At 40.8% G+C, this 22,751-nt stretch overlaps 1 protein-coding gene across 1 annotated transcript; it reads right to left on the reverse strand.

The window, feature by feature from the left end:
* Window positions 1-19,512: 19,512 nt before the first annotated feature.
* On the reverse strand, window positions 19,513-22,724 carry LSM3 (LSM3 homolog, U6 small nuclear RNA and mRNA degradation associated). Its single transcript, XM_018068450.2, has 4 exons — window positions 22,633-22,724; window positions 21,531-21,641; window positions 20,256-20,351; window positions 19,513-19,930 (listed from the first exon to the last, which is right to left on the reverse strand). The coding sequence occupies exons 1-4, from the start codon at window positions 22,651-22,653 to the stop codon at window positions 19,850-19,852; spliced, it is 309 nt and encodes a 102-aa protein (XP_017923939.1). The 5' UTR covers window positions 22,654-22,724; the 3' UTR covers window positions 19,513-19,849.
* Between the last annotated feature and the right edge of the window lie 27 nt (window positions 22,725-22,751).

Here is a 22,751-nt window from a genome sequence, read left to right on the forward strand (position 1 = left end):
AACTTAGTTTCTTCTCCTGCTTATCAGCCCAGATCTCTCCTATAGATGTATGAATGCAGCTCCTGCAGAACTATACTCCACCTTGCCCTTCACCATTGTTTGTATGTGTTGCTGAGCACATCAATTAATCCAATTTTCCCAGCTTGTCAGTCATTCTCTTAGGGATCCAACAGGAGACCCTAGAGCCTGATCTACAAAATTGTTGAGTATTCACAGCTAGAACTGAAATGGGTAGGAACCATGCTTTGCATATGTAAAATATTTTGCAGTGCCATGAAGACAGAGAAAAAAAAAATAAAGTCCCAGACAATCAAAAACCTTTGGCAATGTTTTCTCTTCATTTTCATATCCCTATTTTCCATCTGTCCAAATAGGGGTGCAGTATCCCCTCATTTCACTGAGACGTTGTGAAAATAGATTATTTCATGTCTGTGAAGCACCCAGATACAATAACAATGACTGCTGAAGGAAAGCTCCCAAGGAAATTAAGAATTCTGTATTCAGAACAGGCTTTGAATAGTGTGCAGTAAATAAGCCATGGGGTACACACTGAACAATGAAGATAAAAGAAAATATTAACTAGCTGCTCATTAAGTGAGCAATATCCATCCTGCACTTTAAACAGAGCAGAGATTTAATAGTATGTGAGCCTGTGATTAAAGACAATGCCCTAATGCATACAGCACAAAGGCTCTAGTGAATTTGTAGCAACAACTTCAATTCTTGCATTCCCCAAGTTTTGAACGTTTGGCTTTGCCACTTTTTGAGAATGCCAAATACTCTTAATTTAGCTTCACACAAAAAGGGACATAGATCAATAAAGATTAGAGAGGGGAGTGGGTTCCAGAACTGGCTCAACACAAAGTCCAAGGGTGTCTGGATTCAGTTCATATTAGAGAAGAAAGCTGACCACAGCTTTTTTATCTGGATCCAAATGTCCTCAAATTTCACGACTAATCAAGTCTCGATTCTGCTTTGGCACCCTCTCTAAGATGGGAGAGTGTTTGTATGGACCTCTTCATTATCTTGACCTTCAGAAATGTTGCAATATAATCCTAACACTAAATTCTACTTATTCTTGGTAAGTACAGAGGGTCTTATTTAGCAACACCATTAAAAAAGCATGAGGTAGGTGTAGATCTTCTTAAGCATCTTGGTAATACAGGACAAAACATGTATTTTTCACAGTGAGACTACAGTCAAAGGATCGGACAGAGGAGATACCACATTACGAGCACAGGGTCAGGATGGAGCAGGAATGAATGCAGCCCTGTTGGAACTGGAAACCTCTAAAGTCTTGTAAGTATTCTCCTGTCACACCTCCTACAGCTCTCCAGCCACACTGAAACAGTGGACAAGAGGAAACCCAGCAAAAAGCAATGGGAGTGACTGTGCCACAGGGAAAAGTGGAGGAGTATCATAGATGTGTATTCTGAGCTTTATCTTGACTAACACATCAAGAAGCTAGGTGCCATAAACTGCCATCCAACTGCTCACAGGGAATATTGGAAAAGCAGAGAGTCAAAGAAGTAAAAAATCAGAGGGTGCAGGTAGAAGGTCTCCTTTCCACAGCAGACAAATCATACAGCTGCACCTGCTACTGCAGCCTGCAGCATTGCCTTGAAATTTGCTTCAGCTGTAGCACGAGAAGCCACAGACAATCAAGAGACCACGTGCCATTTCACATATCAAAGCGTTTATATTTGTGTTGTCCTCCAGGCTTTTGGCTTTTAAACTTCCAGGTACACAAACAAAAGAACCTGCTCGAAGGTTGCTGTGCACTGGGAGTTACAGAGAGGTACGAAAGTGCTCTTTTCAGACATGGAATCACACCATTCCACACACGCCTGCTCCTGAAGGACTGCTTTTACAAAGTCTTTGCTCTCAAAAACTTAAACAAAATGTAAAGCAGCTGTAAAATTTTCTTTTATACAATAATTTATCTCAAACATCTTGAAAAGAATCTGTCAACAAGAAAGATCAACTGCAACATTGTATTATAAAGAACTTTGTTTTATGATGGCTGAAAGCATTTGCTTTTATCCAGTATGAACTTGTCAGCAGTCAGGAAATTATATGGATGTTTGCTCTTAAGCCCCGAGATAGAGGTTAGAAGCTCCTGATCCACTTGTCTTGTTTTATTCACTATTACATAAAAAACTTCTCTATATGTCCAGAAACGATATAAACAGCACAACAGAGGAAAAAAGTATTGACATAACTGGGGGGGAAAAAAAAGGCAAAATCAATTCTAATCTATTCAACTCCCCACTGGATGGGTAGCCAGAAGGTTCAATATTCTAATCCTGGCCACTCAATCCCATTTCCCAGAAGAGAACATGGGCAATACTGCTTTCTAATACCTGAGAGCCACATCTGCTTAAGACCTAATTCCTGCTCTGAGGAGGAAAATTTCTGTTTTCAAAACTACAGACAACTCATGCTAGCCTCTGGAGCACGAGTAAGCAATAACTGCATTATATATGTGCACAGGGATGTGAAGAGCTCAGCTGTTACACAGCCATGGACCCTGACCTGATACTACAGGTATCCGTCCTCTTCATAGAGACATTTCAATTAACTTGTGGGATCCTGAATCCTGTCTGCAATCCCACAACAACCAGCCGACACATTTGCAGCACTTCTCAGAGTGCCTTTTCATTCTCAGCATCTCCCTATACAGTTATACAGCAAATCCACAAGCCAAAATACTTATTCAATGCCTAAGTCCTGCTTTTGCTCTGAGTGTCCCGAGCGAAGCTCCCAGGGCTGCAGAAGGATCGGCATGGACCTTCCCCAGCTAACTCGGTACAACACCGTCATCTAGTGGAGACCATTCCGGAGGGAACCAGCGCTCAGCGCCAAGCCGGGAGGGAGGTGTGGGAAGAAGTCACCCATCGCTAACTGAATAACACAGAATCACAGAATATTCTGAGTTAGAAGGGACCCACAGGGATCATCGAGTCCAGCTGGAGTGAATGGCCCATACAGGGATCAAACCCACGACCTCGGTGTTATTTGCACCCTGCTTTATCAACTTGCTTCTTCTCACTTCTAAACTGCTGCCACTATCAAGCAGGAATCCTATGCTGTTCTTTCCTTCTTATTCTCATCCTCCCCATAAACCCATTTTGAAAGGGTACTAGAAAGAAACATGTTTACTGCTGCCTTAACTGGCAGGTTCTTCAGAGCAACTGCTGGAGGTCTGTGATTAAACATGTTCAAGCACAAAGAGTTTCCAGTGCTGGGATTCGGTACATTATGAATAGGCAGTTACCAGGCTTTGCTGGGCAGAACAGTCCTGTTCAGACAAAACTCTGCAGAAATAAAACTTGATTTTGTATAGAGTTCATAGAATGATTTGAATTGGAAGGGTCCTTAAAGATCATCCAGTTCCAAAGCCCCTGCCGTGGGCTGGGACACCTTCCACTAGACCAGGTCGCTCCAAGCCCCATTCAACCTGGCCTTGAACACTTCCAGGGATGGAGCATCCACAGCTTCCCTGGGCAACCTGTGCCAGTGCCTCACCACCCTCACAGTGAAGAATTTCTTCCTAATATCTAATCTAAACCTACTCTCTGTCAGTTTGGAGCCCTTCCCCCTTGTCCTGTCACTACGTGCTCTTATAAATAATCTCCATCTTCCCTGTACTGGAAGGCTGCAGTTAGGTCACCCTGAAGTCTTCTCTTTTCCAGACTGAACAATCCCAATTTTCTTAGACTTTCCTTATAGAAGAGGTGATCCATCCTCCTAATCAATGTGGTGGCCTCTTCTGGACTCGCTCCAAGAGGTCCATGTCCTTCCTGTGCTGGGCACAGCAGAGCTGGATGCAGCACTGAAGGTGGGGTCTCACCAGAGCAGAGGGGCAGAATCACCTCCCTCCACAAATGCAAGATGCATAGAACATTTTGGAAGTCTTAAGCAGGTCTGTTTTCTCCCCAGATGGCAAAAAGGAGTATTAGCACCCACTTAGATGTGGTGAAATCCTGTTGCTAGGATCCCACTCCAGGTTCTTCAGAAGATTTGTTGTTTAACAACACATTCAAGTTTGCCTCTTCAGCTTTCCAATTTGAGTAGCCCACTTGAACAATTTTGTAACACACCTTCAGATTGCTCATTTCCCCCAACCCAGCCAACATAAAGAAGCTGGTTCTTGCTAAGTTTGAAAGATTTGTGTGCAGATGTTTCATGGGGACAAACTGAAATACAGAAGCAATGCACATCAGAGCCCAGCAGTGGCTAATCAATTTGCTAGAAAAGTGGTACTATTAGCAGAGTGGGTCCAACTCCTTCTGTGTAGCTATAGTGAACAGAGCCATATCTAGGTTTGTGCTAACCTACAAATCTCATTATATAAACATTGTGATTCCTGGTAAAATTAACTGTCCAGGATTGTCTCAAGTGAAGAGAAAACTTCATTTTCATAGCCTTTGTATGAGTTACAAAGTTCCTTTAACTCTAAATGCATCACCAAGTTTTCAAATGCCAGTTTTATCACACTGATTCCTCAAGTGAGTTAAAAGCAGAGAATATCTCAGAAGGAACATCACAAAAATACAGCTTGCTCTCAGAACTTGGGTTCCTCCTGTAGGCTTCACATAGCTTGTTTTAACAATGGAAGCTCAAGAGGATTTTGTGTTCTCTCCTCTCCTGCTTTTACCCCAGGGAAGGCAGCATTGCTAATAAAACCTACAAAGATCAACCCTAAAAATAAATATCTGCTGTTGGTCTAGACAGCTCTGGCTCTTGAAAGAATTTGATCTGGGTGGTAATTACACTTCACTTTCGATCCATATATGAATTCAGTACAGGAAAGATGTGTCAGACCTTTATCTTTCTATCCTCTCCTGATCCATCTATCAGCATTTACAAAGCATTCATCATAGCAAAAACAGCACTGGAGATTGAAGTCCTTTGTTCATTCACACAGCAAACAGCACAGAAAACAATAGTGGAAGCTTCTTCTTTACATTACCCTGCCATCATTCTTGCACCAGGACCAGAGAGAACAAGTTTAAGGGTAAGAAAGCATCCCTTTTATTCATCAACTTGTGTTTTAAATTTGCCTGCTTTCAAGGTCTCTGCCAGGGAAGGCAGACTGTACATACAAATATCTAATAAAAGATCTCATCTCTCTCTGAATGTTGAGCTTCCATTCTATCCTTAGACCACCATGACTTCAACATGGCTATTACATTACTAATAACTAGTAGACTGGGAGGTATCAATTTTACAAGAGAATGCTTGTCTGATGATAACACCACCAAAATCTGGTGAGCACTCTGTTTAAACACAAGGAAGAGAAAGGATTCATCTCTGCTGGTACTCTAGAGACTGTCTCTGTGTTTAACTTATGGCCTCAAAGAATCAGCTCAGCAGCTTATTTGGTGGTGATCAGATTTTTGTTCTTTCAACTGATGCCTTTGCAAAGTCCTGTCCTGAAGCCCCCAGATCTTGGTGCAAAAATAAGTGAACAATGACTATTCCAGCATCAGAGACTGGAAAGATATTCTTATGATGACCAGATTTCCCATTTTGATCACAATGCTCTCCTGTCTAAGTTCACTTTACTAGATTCTAATTCACCAGTTGCCAGATGATCAGGATTTTTTTGATACTCAAATAATTCTTTTCCTTTTCTCGTTGTTTCTCTAGCTTTCCACCACCACTATTGTAAAAACAATTGAAAATGGGGAAAACCAATCTAAATCTAAATCCTGCCTTTGCCTCTCCACAAAACTGGATTCTTCTCTTTCATGGTAAAGATCTTCATTAATTTTACTTCAAGGATAGAATTTCAAGGGAGGAATAGTATTACTCATGTGCCTGCTGTTTTTGGCAGGCAGTGACATGTACGGAGCAAAGCCACAGGTCCTGTTATTGCCTTCAAGTTAGAGAAAAAAGAAAGAGAGAGAAACAAAGGCATTGCTGTTTCAGAGAAAGAGAAATGAGTAATGGGTATTTTGTGGGTCACACTAACCTGTATGGACACTTCTGAGTAATTCTTCGAAACCCGAGGTCTTCAAGAGGTCACTTGTTTCTTAAACATCCATTTACGGTAAATTTAGAAAACATATAGCTCTGGATAAAGTGAATCTCAATTCTCCTACTTGAAGATTGGTTGCAATCATGTCAGGATCACTCATCTAGTTTCAGGCTCAGTTGTGGGGTTTTATACCAATATCAGGCATCACACATAAAAAAAACCCAAACATGTCTAAAGTTGTTTCATAAAGTGAAGAGAATGTTTTCAATCTCCAGGAAAACATATCACTGGGAAAAAGCTGAACTGGAGAATGCTGTTTTCAATGGAGCTAAGACAATTCCTGTCAGTAATCCCTTACCTTTAATTTCCAATTTCCTTTTGATGCTCCTTGCTGGACTCAAGACAGACTGAGGACAGAAACGCACTGTGTGTGTTTGTGCAGCACCTAAAACAATGGAATCCCAATCTCAATTTGGATTTTCAAGCATTATCAAAATATGAAAAGGAATAATTAACAAAAATTAGCATGTTTAGAGGCCCTCTGACTAGACCTGAATACGACAACTCTCTAGATCAGAGAATGACAGCCTACAGACCATACCTGACCTATGGGATGAGTCTGGTGATTTTGTACCATAAGATCTCTGGCTTATGATCAGAGGTGGATGTAGCCATGTGAGCTGAGGCACTTATCGTTCCAATCTGTTTACACCATTTTATGCCAGAGTTCACTGGTCTCACCACGAAGAGGATTTAATGGTATATGCAGCCCTGTTCAGTTACCATGCAATATAGCTTGTTTTATTCACACAAACTCAAACAAAACAAAAGTTAGCTGCAGCATTTGCTAACATGTTAAACTGGGAACTGTGATAGTGCAAGAAAAGGCCAAAGTCAGTGGGGAAAGCGCTATTACATTATTTGGCCAGAAACTCAACATTCTGTATCCAGATAACCATAATTCTGGTTTACAATTCTTTCACTTGCACCTTAAGTAAATCACTTAATAGCCAGACTTCAACTTTGTATGTCAAAATTGCTTATTGCCAAAGCATTTCAGAGTGAGCTGGAAGGGAGATGTGAAGGTTGGTTAGTCAGCATTTCTTTGCTGCTGGAGCTGAGCAATCTCCAAGGGATCCATGACTACAGTGAACTCCCAGTCCTCTGAAGTTTTGTGATTGATTCAGGGGAGTCAGAATTTTATGTGTAGAATTGATAGCAACTACAGACCAGCCTTGCTTGAGAATTCAGCCCTAGACATGCTGAGACGAGTTAGGGAGTTTAGGAAGGGTTGTGTGGCTATGAATACAACACAAGAAGGATTCATAATGCTACAAGCCACACCATTAGACTCGGATCAGAGGTTTCCAAGAACCTGGAACACGTGAGAGTGTAAGAACAATCATGCTGAGCCAGCTGACAGCTCCCTTTAGCCCAGTGCATTGTTTTCAACAGTAAGGTAAAGAATATAAGAAACAGGGTGTGTATATAGAGCAATTCTTCCCCAGGGACATCCTCCTACTCTCCAGCAATCAACAGTTTATCACTGAGAGATCACACAGAACTATTCTGTTTAACAGTTACAAATGGACACACTTTCCATAAATTTTCCTAATCCCATTTTTAACCTACATCGACTTCTGATCTTCACACCATTTCCTGGCAATAAGTTTCTAAATGTAATTAGGAATTGCACAAAAAAGTGTTTCCCTGCTACCAGCTATAGACACAAAATTAGTCAGCGCCATCTAGCTAGTGGCCAGAGCAATGCTTGTTCCTGCACGCAGTACTAGACTTCATTTACATCCTGGGTAAGTATACGACACCTTAGAGTGTTTAAATCATAATGATTTAACACTACCTTGAAAGGAAAAAAAAGATATTTTCAAAAGCAAGAGATGTTGGGTATCATCCAAAGTGCCTCCTCTAGCAATACTCTCTACCCACTGTCTAGACCAACAATATTCAGATAAGAATCTGAATCCTGATCCCTACACTGGAATCTTAGGCATGTAGATCATCACATATCCCTAATCAGAATACCTCTCTCTGTGCTACATGCCACTGCTTTGAGAGCAATGGGACAGCCCGCTGCAAAAAGTTATAATAAAATCCTGTAACAGATGGAGGGGAAAAAGCCTCCTTTGTTCTGCGTGCAATTGCCTCAATCTCTCCCCACCAGAACTGTTATGTCTCAAAGACAGAAGCCAAAAGATGGCTGCACAAGCTGTGTTCACTTCTGTGGCTGCCTGCAGCAACCCAATGGATAAACAACAGCCACTTCAGCTGGAGAATTAGAAAAACCATCTAAGTGCATTGCTCATTGGAGGCATTTCCAGTGGAGTGCAAAGTGTCACAGGACGAAACAAAGAAAAGCAGAACCTTCTGCAAGTAGAGATTTCAGCATCTGCATAGCTTGCAGGAGTACTTCACATTCAGCATCTGTCTTTAAAGGTGAAACTTTCTATACTGGTCACTGAGGGAACAATTACATGCAAATAAATTGGCACCATTAACTCAACAGGGTCTGAAACATATGGGGACAAGCCAGTCGACATTTTTCTTCCAGAAATAAGCTGCTTCTATCATGGAAATAATCTTAATGTTTGCTGACACTATAATTAAGAATTAAAGCTGCAGAAAAATGTGACGTTTGCTAAAACTCAATAGATATCTTTTATCCATACAATATACGGCACCAAAATATTCAGCGTTCTGGGGATGATAATTAATCAGTGTTCTCTTGCTGAAGTTCTTTTAATTGTCTATGATGGGCTGTGTTGGGGGGGACTATTGAGTTTTAACAGGGAACAAGATCAGGCACCATGGGGAATACTTACATGAATAAAGACTGCATGATCAAGATCTTTGATCTGGGAATTGCTATTCTGTAATCATCTGTAAAGCACCAGGAGTGCCTCTGGCACTGTATATAAAATAATAAACGATTAACAATAAATCATGTAATTAAATCTTCGAACATTCTTTTCATAATTCTTGCCTCAGATTTAAGTTCCCACATCAGACATGTTAGGTCCTCATAATATTATTAAAGTTCCTACACTTCAGCTTTTAAAATTCCCCTAGGGATCTATTGTTTCTTTGTTTAATGTGTTTATGAGCCAAAGGCTCCATTAAATACAATGGGGAAACTCACAGACCTTTAAAAACTTTGCCACCAGAGACATTTCTTAGGAAACAGGACCATTTTTGTCATTCCATCGTGTAACTATTGGAAAGTCTATTGATCAGAGAAGTTCTAGGAGAAAAACAGAAAAAAAATATTCCACCTCCATGGATCATCAAGTCAATAAGGCCACAAGGCTAGAAAAGGCAGAACTGCTGCACACAGACAGCTTTCCTTCCTCCATTGCACCTCGTCACTCACATAATCCCATATTAAGAATATTTTCTATTATGATCACTTTTGACGCCTCATCACCTTTGTAGATCCTGTCTGTAAGGACAAGAAAAAAAAAAGACCAAACCTCTTTGTATTTCCTTGGTTTGGAAGATAAGGAGATGGGCAGATACTTATGTTCCTCTAAACCCACACTGTTCATTGTCCCCTACAGACATTTGGTCTGAGATATGCAGCCAAACCAGTAGAAATTTTGACTATTAAACACTGATGTTTAAAAGTGAATTTACATCTACCTTCAAAGGGACTTAAATATGGTAAGAGAGCAGGAGAGAAGGATGAAGCCACTGTCAGTGTGCTGAAGAAGCTGGAGTTGCCAGACACCCTCCATGGTCTGAACCCTTGTTGAAAATTATTTGACATTGTGATCCATTGTGGTATATTTTAGAGGGGTTATATTATCCACCTGCCAGGTTCTTCTCAATTACTTGCCTCACTTCTCCAAAAGGTAAAACTCCATCAGAATTAAAGTCTCCTTGGTGAAGCCACAAAGGATAAACCGGGGTGCTGTGATTTATCAATGTAGCCTCACAATTCAAAGAAGACACAGAGCTAAGTGGGGAGTTCACACTTGTGTAAAAGTGCATCCAAGGGATATGCAGGGTTACTGTGTAAAAGCCTAAGTCTAAAACGAAAAATGCCTGGTATCAATCTGAGTGACACCACAGCAATGAAGTTGGCTCATCTGCAGTTGAGTTGACAGTTTCTCAACATAAAAAAAACTTAGAATGAGGTTAGTGTGAGCCACGGGTGAAATGGAAATTCCTTTGGCCTTGACTAATGCATTTTAAGTGACTCCCACTTAGGGTCAGAAAATTACAAGTTCTATTTTGTTAAACAGTTAAAAAAACAAACACATTCTGTATCGGGCTGTAAAGTTCTACATTCCAGCGAACACGAGGGATGGTGAACATAGCCTGTGGGCCAAACACAGCCCACGCAGAGCTTCACACTGTTGAAGCTTTCATCTTCAGCACCCTGAGGTACAGCCCACAGAGACAACAGGATCTCAACGGGCAGTGCTCCATCTTGCTCCAGCCTAATGCATATCACATGTCAGGACCTGCACCTTCGTGAGCCGCACTGTCACACCACAACTGAGGAGACTCACGGCTCGCTGTGTAAGTATTCAGGAGGTGGGGGGGCTTCATTTGCATTTCAAGAGGATGAGACTTCAGTGCAACTTGTGTAACCAGCATGGTTACCACAGGGCTGCTTCTTGTTCAGGAGTTAGTAATGGACAGTGGACATATTCACTCACCAGTTTGCTGATTCCTGATGAACTGCATTCTCATGTAACATATGTCCCATGCTAACATTTACAAGTCACTAAAAAATACAAACCAAGTGTGTTTCCCTCCCACCTCACCAAATTCATAGTGAAATCAAGTGTATGCTTGGTTGTAAAGATATCTGAAAGACAGCAAGGAATAAGGTCATGCAAAATTTCACACAAACAAGGGAATTTTCATGGTAGATAATTTATATCTCATGACCCAGTGTTACATAAGGAGTGTTAGAAAAATGAAGCGTGGATAAATGAAGTTGCAGCTGTATCTCTGTAACACCTTTACAAGACTTCATGGTATAACCTTAATGAAGAAATCTGGTAGCATGATCTACCTTCCCAAACTGCCAGCAAAAATTTATTATTATAATTAATACAGATATGGTATCTTACTATTAAAAAAATGTTGCAGACAAGTTCTCAATACCCCTGTAAAATAGCTGAGAACAGAGCTGGCATGCCAAGCATTTCAATCAAGTCAGTTTACTGCCCAGTGTAAATCCAGAGCTACCAGTACAAAAATCCTCATACAAAAAGCAGTTCTGCTAATGACAGTCAAGTTATTTAGCTGTGGTAACAGAATAAGAAAGGACTAGAATAGATTTATAATTTCTCATTCCCAAATCTTAGACCAAATCTGAGGATCACATCTCATTTCTTAGCTTAGTATTCTGTTCTGTCTTTTGAGTTACCTTTAGTTGACTTGAACTTTACAGCAGTCTGATCAACCACTATCAGCTCTCTGTAGAGAAAGAGATTGAGTTATTCAGGATAGATCCTTTTTTTTTTTTTAAGACTCACACTCAAAAATATATTTTCATCTTTTTAATATTATACCCACATGGAAACTGAAAGTTTTTTTCTGCTAACATTAATCACTTCCATTTGCATTATGCATTGAAGGGAACTAAATTTTATCTTGTAGGTTCAGTTTAATTCCTCCTCCAATACCTTCAGTATTGGAGATACCAGCTTCCTCTATGCCAGCAGTATAACAGTGGAAACAACGTTCCTTGTACTCATGGTCCAGGCTGCATTACTGGGCTCTAGGGTTGAAGAGACCCTTTACAGAGGACAGCAGTACCCTGTTTGCAGTTCTGCCATGGTCTCAGCATGCAATCTTGAATAAAATGTTTAATTGTAAAATCCTGATTTCTTTTCTTCAGATGAAAGAAATTAGACAATAATTTATAGCCTCCTTTTTAAATGCTCTCAGATTTATGAATGAAGCAACCCTCCTTCCCTTGCTATTGCACTCCTGCAATGGCTTTAGGTCGGAAACAAAGGATGCTGGGTTAGAAGAGTGACTAATAAGCAACCTAAAACCAAAAGGAACCTAGTACAAGGACAGCATGACCTCCAGTCATTACTTCTGCTGCTCTCAGACACACACCAAGGATTAGTAGTCGCCCTACACAACTCCCTTGAACAGTAGTACAGTGAAAAAATGAAAAAAAAAATTTAAAAAAGACAAAGCCTCTCGTCCCAAGCTTACTGCTCAAAGGACACAAAATACTAAGGTCATTCCTAACTTATAAAGAGTATTTATTTGGAGAAAACTCTGGGAGGGAATCCTATGGAAATTAACCCTTGCTTCTCTGGATGCAATTACTACATGCAGAACTTCCAGAGCTCTCCAAAAATTCCTAGTCCTTAGAAGCAGCAAATGTTCTGATCCGTTTCTCATGTAACCATCCAGCCCATAACCACCAGAGCCAGGCTGAAGGGAACAGTTATGCAACAGAGCCTGTGAAAGACAAAAAACTGCTCCAGGTCAATTGGCTGCTTACATCATATATTTTCATGCTCTGTTTACAGACTCTCTGTATAGGCACCTCACAATTCTGCTGTATAAGAGGTGGTGAGTATCTTCTGATGAAGTAAGGAAAAAAACAATCAACTTACTGAATGTTCATCTCAAATTTCAACTGAACAGTCTTTTAAGAGTCACATGTTTAACTGAGGGGGGGTTGTTTCTTTTTTAAAATGTCTAAACCTTTAATAGGCTAAGTATGATGAGTGAGTGGACCTTCCATATAACCCTTGGGAATTATTCTTTGAGACCACAAATTCCAACACGTTCAGTTCTGAACTCTCTTGTATATGTTCCTGCTTCCTATCAGCACTAACAAGCTAAAGAGGGGACTCTGAAACCTCCACTAAGAAGATGCTGATACTACTTTAGCAGTATTTTAATGAACATTTTCCCCCAATTGCAGTGCTGGCTAAAGCAGCTCCTCTTTCCCAGAGTGACCAGAGAACTGGTTCAGGTAAAAGCTACATATTGTCTTCTACCTGTGTCAGTTCCTCAAGCTGCTCACACTGCAAACAATCCCTGCTTGGGTACTGCAAGCACTTTCATCAGCATGCACTGAACAACTTAAAAATTCCTGGAAATTCTCCTTCATCCATCACCCAGAATTGCACCTATCAATTAGGCATGCAGGAGAAAAGAAATCCAGCAGTTCTGTGACAGTAGGTTTCAAGAGTGGAAACACAACATCCAAGTTCCTCCAAGACTTGGCTATCTCTGAGCAGAGCAATGCATAAGAAGGGAGTTCATCCCCAGCTAGAAGAAAATACTACAAAGACTAAACATTTTTTACATCTCTGGACATTAAAAATTTCAGAGCCAGAGTCAAAGTTTTCAAACACATTATGTACTTTTGCACACAGAACTCCATGGCTTTAGATATTCAGCCATCTTTTGACTCTCATCAGGATTAAAACTCCTGGGGATTAATGACTAATGTTAGCACAACGCAACACAAAAAAAACAAGTGGGTGGACAAACTGAAAGGATGCTCTGCAACTCACAGTCTAAAACCTTTTCCCTTCAGCACAAGGAAAGGACTTCCTAGGGTAGAAACACCTTGAACAGAAAACAAATGTTTCAGTGATGTACCTGCATGTTTTGAACAGGCCAAAACTTAAATCCTTCCTTATGTGGCTTATGAGAATAGGTGTTTTTGAAAAGAAAGTCATGTACCTGACATTTTTCCTAGTAGTATGTAAAAATGATCATCAGCTCAAAACTGCAACTGCAGTTTGTAACTACAGCTTAGAAAGAGTTTCAGAGATCTGCAGATGGTGGCAAAAGGCATCCACTAACACCAACTTTAATGACATGTCTTCTATGAGATCAAAACAGTGCATACAGAAGCTTCATCAACATGTAGATGTTTTAAGTGTTCACTAATGTTTAAGATTGTTCCTTTTCTGTTTTTAAAAAAAACTAAATACTAGTTAGAGGAAAACAGAAGAGAAATTAAAAAACTATCAGTCACAATAAAGAACATACTAGAATAAATTATTTCAACTGAGAACTTCACTAACTATAGGCTACAAAAGAAGGGAAATGCAAAGGAGGTTTGGTCAGTGATTTCATTGACACTGTTAAAATTTACTTTTTGTGAACCAATGAGTCACTTGCATTGAATCAGATGTACAGCTTGCACCCTTTTCAAAAAAGGAATGAAGAGACAGAACAATACTGAAAGAATCCAGACAGTAGAAGAGACACTCTATCAAAAACCAGCAGATCTCTGTTGCAAGTACTATTCCTCTGTGTGACTCTCCTCTCTGTGCAGCTGAGCCAGTCGAAGAGCAGTGCTCACCCTCTTTTCAGAGCTGTGTATCAAGGCTGGTACCAGAGTGAGATGGAGAAATGCCTGTCCAGAAAGCTTCACCCAGCTATGTCAGAGCCCTTCATAAGAATGAAAGCTTGTACCCTGTTTATGAGACAACAGTATTAAAAGACAATCCAGAGGAAAACAAAAGTAATGGAAATTACAAGTAAACTTCATATTCAAAACCTGAAACACCACATGTAAAATGTTTCTCCTTAAGTCATGAGACTGCACATAAGACAGGGAAAAAAATCATTGTATGGACATCAGAGTGCCTCAAGGAAGAAATAATAGCAATGACAGCTGGCATTAGGGTTGAGTACAGTGGACAGAGATCTTGTGATACCCACAGGACATTGTGAATCTGGAAGCTGCAAGAATATGGCACTGCTGGGCTTAGGTTGGTTTTCAGGGAATGAGTGCAGGACAAAGAACTTCTAAAGGCTTGACACTTAAATACAAGGAAAATCTCCATTAGCTGGTACTGAGATTAGAACCTGTGCTTTATGGATAGGACTGCATTAATTCAGAAACAACTCCAAATATTTGAATTACACCCACAGGCAGCAATAACCATCAGAAGGTTTGGTATAAGAAACTTTTTAAGAGCTGTGTTCAATTTAACTACAGTGCATCCTCCTGGGTTGTAGTGGAGCTTTGGATCTCTCCCCTCTTATAAGCAGCACGTCAGTCAACAAGAATTTAGGTTGGAGGAATGCATTACAAATATAGAACAAATCAAATTAGCTCTCAGATGTTATCTGTTGATATCTCATTTCTTGCTCAGTTTTCTTCTAACCACTGGAACACAACATCTGGGCATTTGGGGGAGGCAACTGTTTTACTAAAAAGTACTAAATATAGGTGATACAGAACAAATTACAACATGCTGCATTACCACACCACCTACAGCACAGGATGAGCCAGTAACAAGTTACCTGCTGTAAAAAAGGTAATTTAGTCTAACAAGTGTCACCTTTACAGCATAAAAAGCCAACTTAATCAGAGCAATTATGTGTTAAGGATGAGTGACAAAGTTAGTCATCTGTTGCAGAAGTTATTTAAAGAAATCAAGATTTGAAGCACCATTTACTTGTTTCAAATTTTCCCTGCCTCTGAAATTTGAAGGGCTCCTGAAGAATTCAATAATGCATTCAATTATGACAACCACAGGCTTTATACTTAATATTCTAGATATTTTAACTTAAATTTAGAGCAGCATTCTTTCTTCTTTTTAAATGGAAATAGTTTGCTTTCATGACAGTCCTTTGTGATATCCATAGAACAGACTGGGAAAGGAATTATGTGACTTGCTGGGTCAAAATTTTACAGAGCATTTGACCCTGATCAGTGCTGAATGACAAGCTCCAGTGACAGGCACATTTGATGCTGTGATGTCCACAGAACTGGAGGCTTTACTGCTCAACAGTTTAGTGGATTCAAGAAGAGCAAATGAAAGTTTACTGTAGTAGAAGTGCCACAATAGTGAGTTCTATTAGACAGCAGTTAGACTATGAATCATATAATAAACTGTCCTTTCCTAGCAAAGGCTTTTGCAGCCTTCCTTACCCACAAAGTGATAACCTTCCTGTGACACAGCTGAGTGCAGTGAGACAGGAACAGGACTAAGTCACCTGCAGCACTATGGTCTCCTTTAGAGGCTAAAATTGACCCACTACTGCAACAGAGTTCATAAAGTTCAGGCTTCCCCTGGTCAAACAGTATAAAGACCTGGTGACCAAAGTTCCTTGTTCAAATCATCCAGAAATGGGTTGGAGCACTAGATCATCTATTGCAGAGAGCAACTGCATACAGAGATGGGCTTTGGGTAACGTGAACTAACAGACTGTGACCCAAAAGCACAGGTGCTTAAAACATCAATCTTTATCGGAAAGTCGATTAAACAACTGGTTCTAAAAACCTAGAGCAATTTTCATTGTTAAATTCAAAGAGAAACTCATAAAATGTGCCTACATTGGAATATTCTGATCTCTTCTGAAGATTTCTATGTGCACCTTGAGGAAGTAAGTGCCCATGTTTACCATGTTCCACACAGAGCAAAACATTGCTAAACCCCCCCTTCGTGATCAGTCATTACCCAACCCTCCCAAAGGTTTATGCAGTGCTTTCTGCAATAGCCTGTCCACCCACACAGACAGTCAGCACGCCCAGTCCCCTGCTGTTGCAGGCAATCACATCATAAACCAATCAAATGCCATTGTAAAATTAAATAGGCTGTTTGGACTAAGTTTCCAAAATTTGGGAGTAGGCCTTTCTTCCATTCAAACTAATTTGGGTAACAATGAAAAAATTCACTCATGAACAGGGTTTCTGACTACATCTTTTTCCGTCAGTGGTTCTGGTTTTCCGCTCCAACCCACATCATCTATTCTCTTCCTTCCACCCATTCTTCCCCCCAAAAAGGGCTGGCTTGGACACTGTGCTTCAGTTTTCTGTAGAACTTTCTATTTTTCTTTCCCATTCTTTTTGTTTAGTATATAAAAGGAGCTTCCTGTTTAGAAGCATGGGAGTCCTACACCCTGAGTAATGATGTATTCAGCCCATCAATGATCTTGGCATGAATGCCTTGAACCTTAATAAACCTGATGGGATTTTCTGTACATGTCATCATCAGTCTGAAAAACAATGCACAGCATTTGTCTGCTTGCACTGAAGCAGCTCCATTCCCAGTCCTACAGTTCTAGTAAGAATTCCAAGGGCTTATAAGCTTCCTTCTATTAAATATTTCATAGATTTCCAATGTCTGCAGACCAAAAACAGAAGCACCAAGAAAAGACAACATTGTTGCAGAACTCTCACATGATCAATACTGTTCTGCTTTCCAGCCCCAAGTCCCTGCAGCAGCCTGCCATTGCTCACACTGCTAAAGTCTTCCTATGACCTATTGTCCAAATCCTTGGCTTGTCCTGTGCTGGGCAATAGGAATGAAACACATAATGCAATCTCCTTTCAGCTTCAAGAAAACCCATTCCCCCCAACCCTACACAACTTAGAACAAAATTTTATCTTGTTCAAATATGTAGAATGGATCAGAATCTATTTATATGGGTCCAAAAAGGGGAGTAGCATTGTTGACTTGTAATTAACTGACATATTTGTCTCTTCAGGAGTTTAATGTACATAAATACCTAAGTGCAGGCTGTTCTCCCTGCTGAATTTTAACTGCAGTGAAGTCCTCCAGTGAAGGTATTGGACAGGCATACAAGCACCTGAACCAGTGGATGCAGCAGCAGCCTTGAGTACCACACACAAGTGCTGTTTTTCTCCAAGCAATGCTTAGCAGCAGAGTGGCCGACCACACTTTATTCTATACAATGTAATTCTTCAGCTAATACTCCTGGAAAAGATGCCAGGCTGGAGCCTGTGCATCTTAAAATCTGGCAATGCAAGGCACATATACTGCTTTACTTTAACTCCTGGGGGGGGGTTCAGTCTGTGCCTACATAAACATCAAATCATATTTTGATTTTTACTTATGGGTGAGCAGCAGAGTTAATTTAAAACTGTCAGCAAGTGCCATCCTAATTAAAAACAAATGACTAATTGTACAACCAAAGGGCCTGTTGACACGGGCTACATATATCAGTCAAAGCCAACCAAGCTTGAATTTGAGGAAAAGCAGCACCATCTAGTGTCCTACAAGAGACAGATTTAAAAATTAAATCCACAAGTCCACACAGAATTTGAAAGGTAGCAAACACTCATAAAGCAGTAAGACACCAGAGTCTAACTATGTCAGCACTTCTGATACAGGGAATTACATAACAAAAATCTTGTTAAAAAAAAAGTTGCTGAGAATGAGCTGTTTTCAGGCAGAACAAAAATTCCTTAAAGACAATAAATTGAGAAATTATTCTGCTGTCTGTAAAAAAGATGCAGTCCAAAGGCCAAAATGTACCAGAAGGCTACTTTTGTTTACAAAAAGCCAAGTTTCAAGAAGTCGAGTAATATTAAAAAATCTAGCAGACTAAAACCATAAAACAACATGAAAAGGCATTTGAGAAATCTTATGGAAATATGAGGGAAATTACCAATAAATTCTTTTTCAAGCTCATCAGGAGCAGAAATCTTGGCAAAGGGTTAGTACAGCCAACAGATGATCAAATAATAGAAAGAACAGTAAGAAACAGACTATAATTGCTACTAACACATTAATACTCAGCTTCAGCTGGTACTCCTACTGTCCTCATACTAGAGCACATTGCGTGAGAACAAGAGTATAGATGTCACCTAGAAGCCAGAGCAGATTTTGTATCAGTTCCTGCTTTCCTTGTTTCAAAGAGCATGAAGTATACATTCATCTTCTGAGTGTATACATTTTACTACCAAAAAACTTTAAGAAGAATCTGGCTTGGAAGTCACCAATGTAGACTTGGTATTCCTTACCACTGTCACAAGCTATGGACTATAATGAAGATTTTTAACCGTAAGAGAAAGTGCCAGAGCAAGCTGCTTTTGTTAAGCCTACAGAGCACCTTGATAAATTAAGTTTAAGGCACAAGTCAAGCTTTGTAGGAAATATTCCAGTGCAGACCTACATCTCTCATGTGCCTCTACAACACTATAGCGTGCCTTTTTTCGCACAGGAAGGAGAATTGCAAACAGAGTGGGCCTGAAAAAATAGGTATTAAAAAAGCTTTGCTCAGGATTCTAGTGTATCTCCACTGAAGACAACTAACGAGCACCTTAGGCATCCAGCAGAATTCAATGTACTCAAGAACTGAAACAGGCTACAGACAGTGGGAAATGAATGCATGCAGCAGGCAGCTCAACAGCCTGGGAGCAACAAATTCAGCCTCTATTTATGGTCTTGCAAATCATAGCTCTGTTAACAAAGCCACAATAAAAACATCTCAAAAGATTGCAAAGAAGCCCATGTTTTTTACATATCTTAAGTGGAAGATTTATATAAATCCCATTTCCCTGCTACAAGGATACGCATCAAGAATTTAAACGCAGAAAAGCCATAAATTACTGCACCACTGATTTATGCAGTGTTATCCCCCAAAACAATCTGCAAGACTCGTGCATTAGTAAGGACAGAAGTTAAAACAACACATTAAAGTTACCACTTTCTCAGAAAGTGAGGCTGCATACTGCAACTTTAATAAAGAACTAGCTCTATAGAAGAATATATGTCCTCAACACAAAAACATGACAAGTCAAATCTGAAAGATAACCCAAAATTTATTTAAAACAAACAAACATAAGAGACAGTGCTATTACCAAGATTGAAAAAAATGAAGGATTCCTTTACTGATGTGACAAGACAGCCAATTTACAGCAGTTACATTAATTCTGAGAAAATCAGGTTGGGTTTACACTGCTTCAACTGACTACATGTACTTTCTGCCAGACAAACTGGTTCCCTTTCCCTCCCTTCCCAAAAGAACAGCCAAAAACATTTTATAAAAAACATATACAGAATTTTGAGACACATGATTGAAACACAAACCACTGTCCAAAGTCTGGAACTTTCCAAGAAGGTTAAATCCTTTGTTGCTTCAACCAACCCTCAGCGGGGGAGCTACAAGCACAACACCGTCCCCTCTGACAAAGAGCATCGGAATATTCCTTTTGGTAGACTGGGAAAAAGGAAAGAAGAAAAGTTTACATTTACAAAAGCATAGATCACAAAACATCTCTGCTAAGCATATGACCAAATTCAATCATAAAAAACACACCTGAAACAACTCCAACAAACACACAATGTTCTGACACACTGAAGGGATCAATACAAGTAACACCAAGTTTTTGGATGTCCTGTGTACTTTCATTACAATTTGTCCCAAACTTCTGTTAGAGGTTGGGACAGTCAGCTTAAAACAGTCAGCAATAAACTACTTTAGCAATATAACAGTGTAGCTTAAAATGAAAGAATCTATGGGGATAAATACACTACGTCCTTACTTTATAAATCTCTTCATAGGTTTCCTCATCAATCTCTATTGTAGTCACAGTTTCTTCCACATCACCCAAAATCATATTTAAGTGCTGATCATATGCCTGTAGGAATGAAGTTATTTTATTATTTCTTCCAAAATTAAAAAATGAGCTTACTAAAATGAGAGTTTTAGCAAGTCTTTCAGACAAAATTAGTTTAGTCTGATTTTGACCAAAATACGTCACTATGTCAAAACAAAGTAGTATCAGTTGTAGTTATAATTCCAAACAAACATAAACAAATGGGTACTTTGTAGCAGAAAAAAAAGGAAAACATTTACAGGAAATAGCTCTAAAGCATTGTATGAGAACACATACAAGAACTCAGAGACAGACACACTTCATTAACATTAAACCAGCTACACATTCTCTGCTGCCAGTCCAACCTCCTGGAATTGATTGCCTGGGGACAACTTAAAGGTTATGAAAGCTGTTTCACATACAGTACTACAAAACCTTAAAATAAACATATGTTCCAGAAACCTTACAAAAGCATGTCGGAAATAACACATGTGCCTCATGGATCTCTCATCATCTCTGTGTTTCCAAAGGAGTCGAGGCCAAATTAACACATGGGCAACTGGTTCTCTTCCCCAGCAAAGCACAACACTCAGGAAGGATGACTGACTTAAAAGAAAGCAAAAATCCTTTTCGTCAAGAGTCGTATCTCAGAAGAAAGCACTTACACAAATGAGATTTACTGAGAACCCAGCTGAGTATATATCCCATCATACCCTCATCAGGTGTGCCTCAAGAGATACTCATGTGATAGTGATAACCTCGTTAGTTCTGTCTTGAAGAGACCTCAGGGTACATCACAAGAAGACGCTTGCAGCATTATTGCTCATTTCACAGACACAGAAACGTAAGCCAAGAGCAGTGAAATGAATTGCTTGGTAACATTCAGGAGACAAGAAAATCAAAATACATCTCCTAACTTTCAAGGGAAGCAGTTAATAGCAGACAAAGTACTGAACAAATTAGATTTTTTCACTGATCGCATTACACTTCTGTAAGAGAAAGTGTTCAGACCTTGTTACTAAGATGATTTTTCCATCTACCTTCTCTAACCCTTTCCATACTTTCAACCGTGAGATACAAATACCTGTGGTTCCAAACTAGTTTTTTGAACAATTAATGGAACATTACAGGTAAACTTGCATAACAGCCTGTTGTACATAAAAAACAGTTGCCCAGTCCTTAGCTGAATGAGTATGACAGCGTTCCGAACGTTTTACTTACATGAAGCCTGCCTCTGAGCTCTCTGTCATTCCGCATTTTGACATAAATTCGCTCATCTAGACTGAGTCTGATGAGATCAAGTGGCTCCTCTACAGTATTTGTTGTTTGTTGCTAAAAAACAAAACATAAGAGTTACGTGTAGAGAAGAAGCCTGTGAACTTCTCCGTTCCTAAGCGTTTGTGAGACACAGAAAACAGAGAAGTAAGAACATAGATGCAAGTATTTCAAATCATCTCTTCACATCCTGATGAACCTGAGTGCAGCTATTTACCACTCTATGGATATTCACCAGCCTAAGCAACAGTAGCTAAAAGGCTTGTTTATTCTGCAGCAAATCACACCTCACACACAGAGGGATTGGACCTAGATGACCTTTAGGCCCCTTCTAACCCAAACCATTCTGTGATTCTATGGAACAGTTTTTCTTACCAGCAACCATCATCCCCACTGCAGCAGAGAGCCTACACGTGAACCAGCACCACGGCTGTGCCATGGCACAGTGCAGGCCAGGAGAGCCAAACCCAGGCTGACACCTCTGCCAGCACAGTCAGGGACCTGGTCACACGCTCAGGTGACCTCAGTCACCCGGTCATACACTGCCCCACACACCCCCCTCCTCTCCCGAGGCCCTGCTCGGCCGCAGGGCAGCCAGGCCAGGCCCCGAGGCTGCTCTGAAACCTGAACACCGCGGGCTGAGGCCCCTTTTTGTGGTAACGGCGCGCTTTGGGGATCACAAGCAAAAAACCGTGAACCCCTCCGTGCGCATCCCGCAGCTTGCTCCCTCCTTCCTTCCTCCTCAGCGAGGAGGCACTGTCCTCGGCAGCTTTCCTGCATTTTCCTGCCCAGGCAAACGGGCCTGAAGGGAGCCTTGTCCGCGCCTCAGCGGCGGCACAAGCTCCGAGCCCGAGCAGGAATTTCATTCCACACGGAAAACGCTCCCCGAGGGGCTGCGCCTCACGGAGGGTGCCCGGGCTCGGGCGCGCCCAGCCCAGCCCAGCCGGGCAGCCGAGAGCTGCCGCTGCCTCTCCCTCCCGCCCCGGGCCGCGGAGAGAGGCGGGAGGCACCGGGAGCTCCTTCCCTGCGCGCCGCTGGAGCCGCTCACCTGATCCACCTCGTCCGCCATCTTTCAAACCGCCTCCGCGCCCGCCCGCGAGACTTTATGGCCCGGCCCCTTCCCTTCCCTTTCCCCTTCCCCGGCGCGGGGCCGGGCCGGGGCCGCGG

Source organism: Manacus vitellinus, unplaced genomic scaffold (assembly GCF_001715985.3).
Source record: "Manacus vitellinus isolate BGI_N305 unplaced genomic scaffold, ASM171598v3 scaffold_14_pilon, whole genome shotgun sequence".
NCBI classification, from domain to species: domain Eukaryota; kingdom Metazoa; phylum Chordata; class Aves; order Passeriformes; family Pipridae; genus Manacus; species Manacus vitellinus.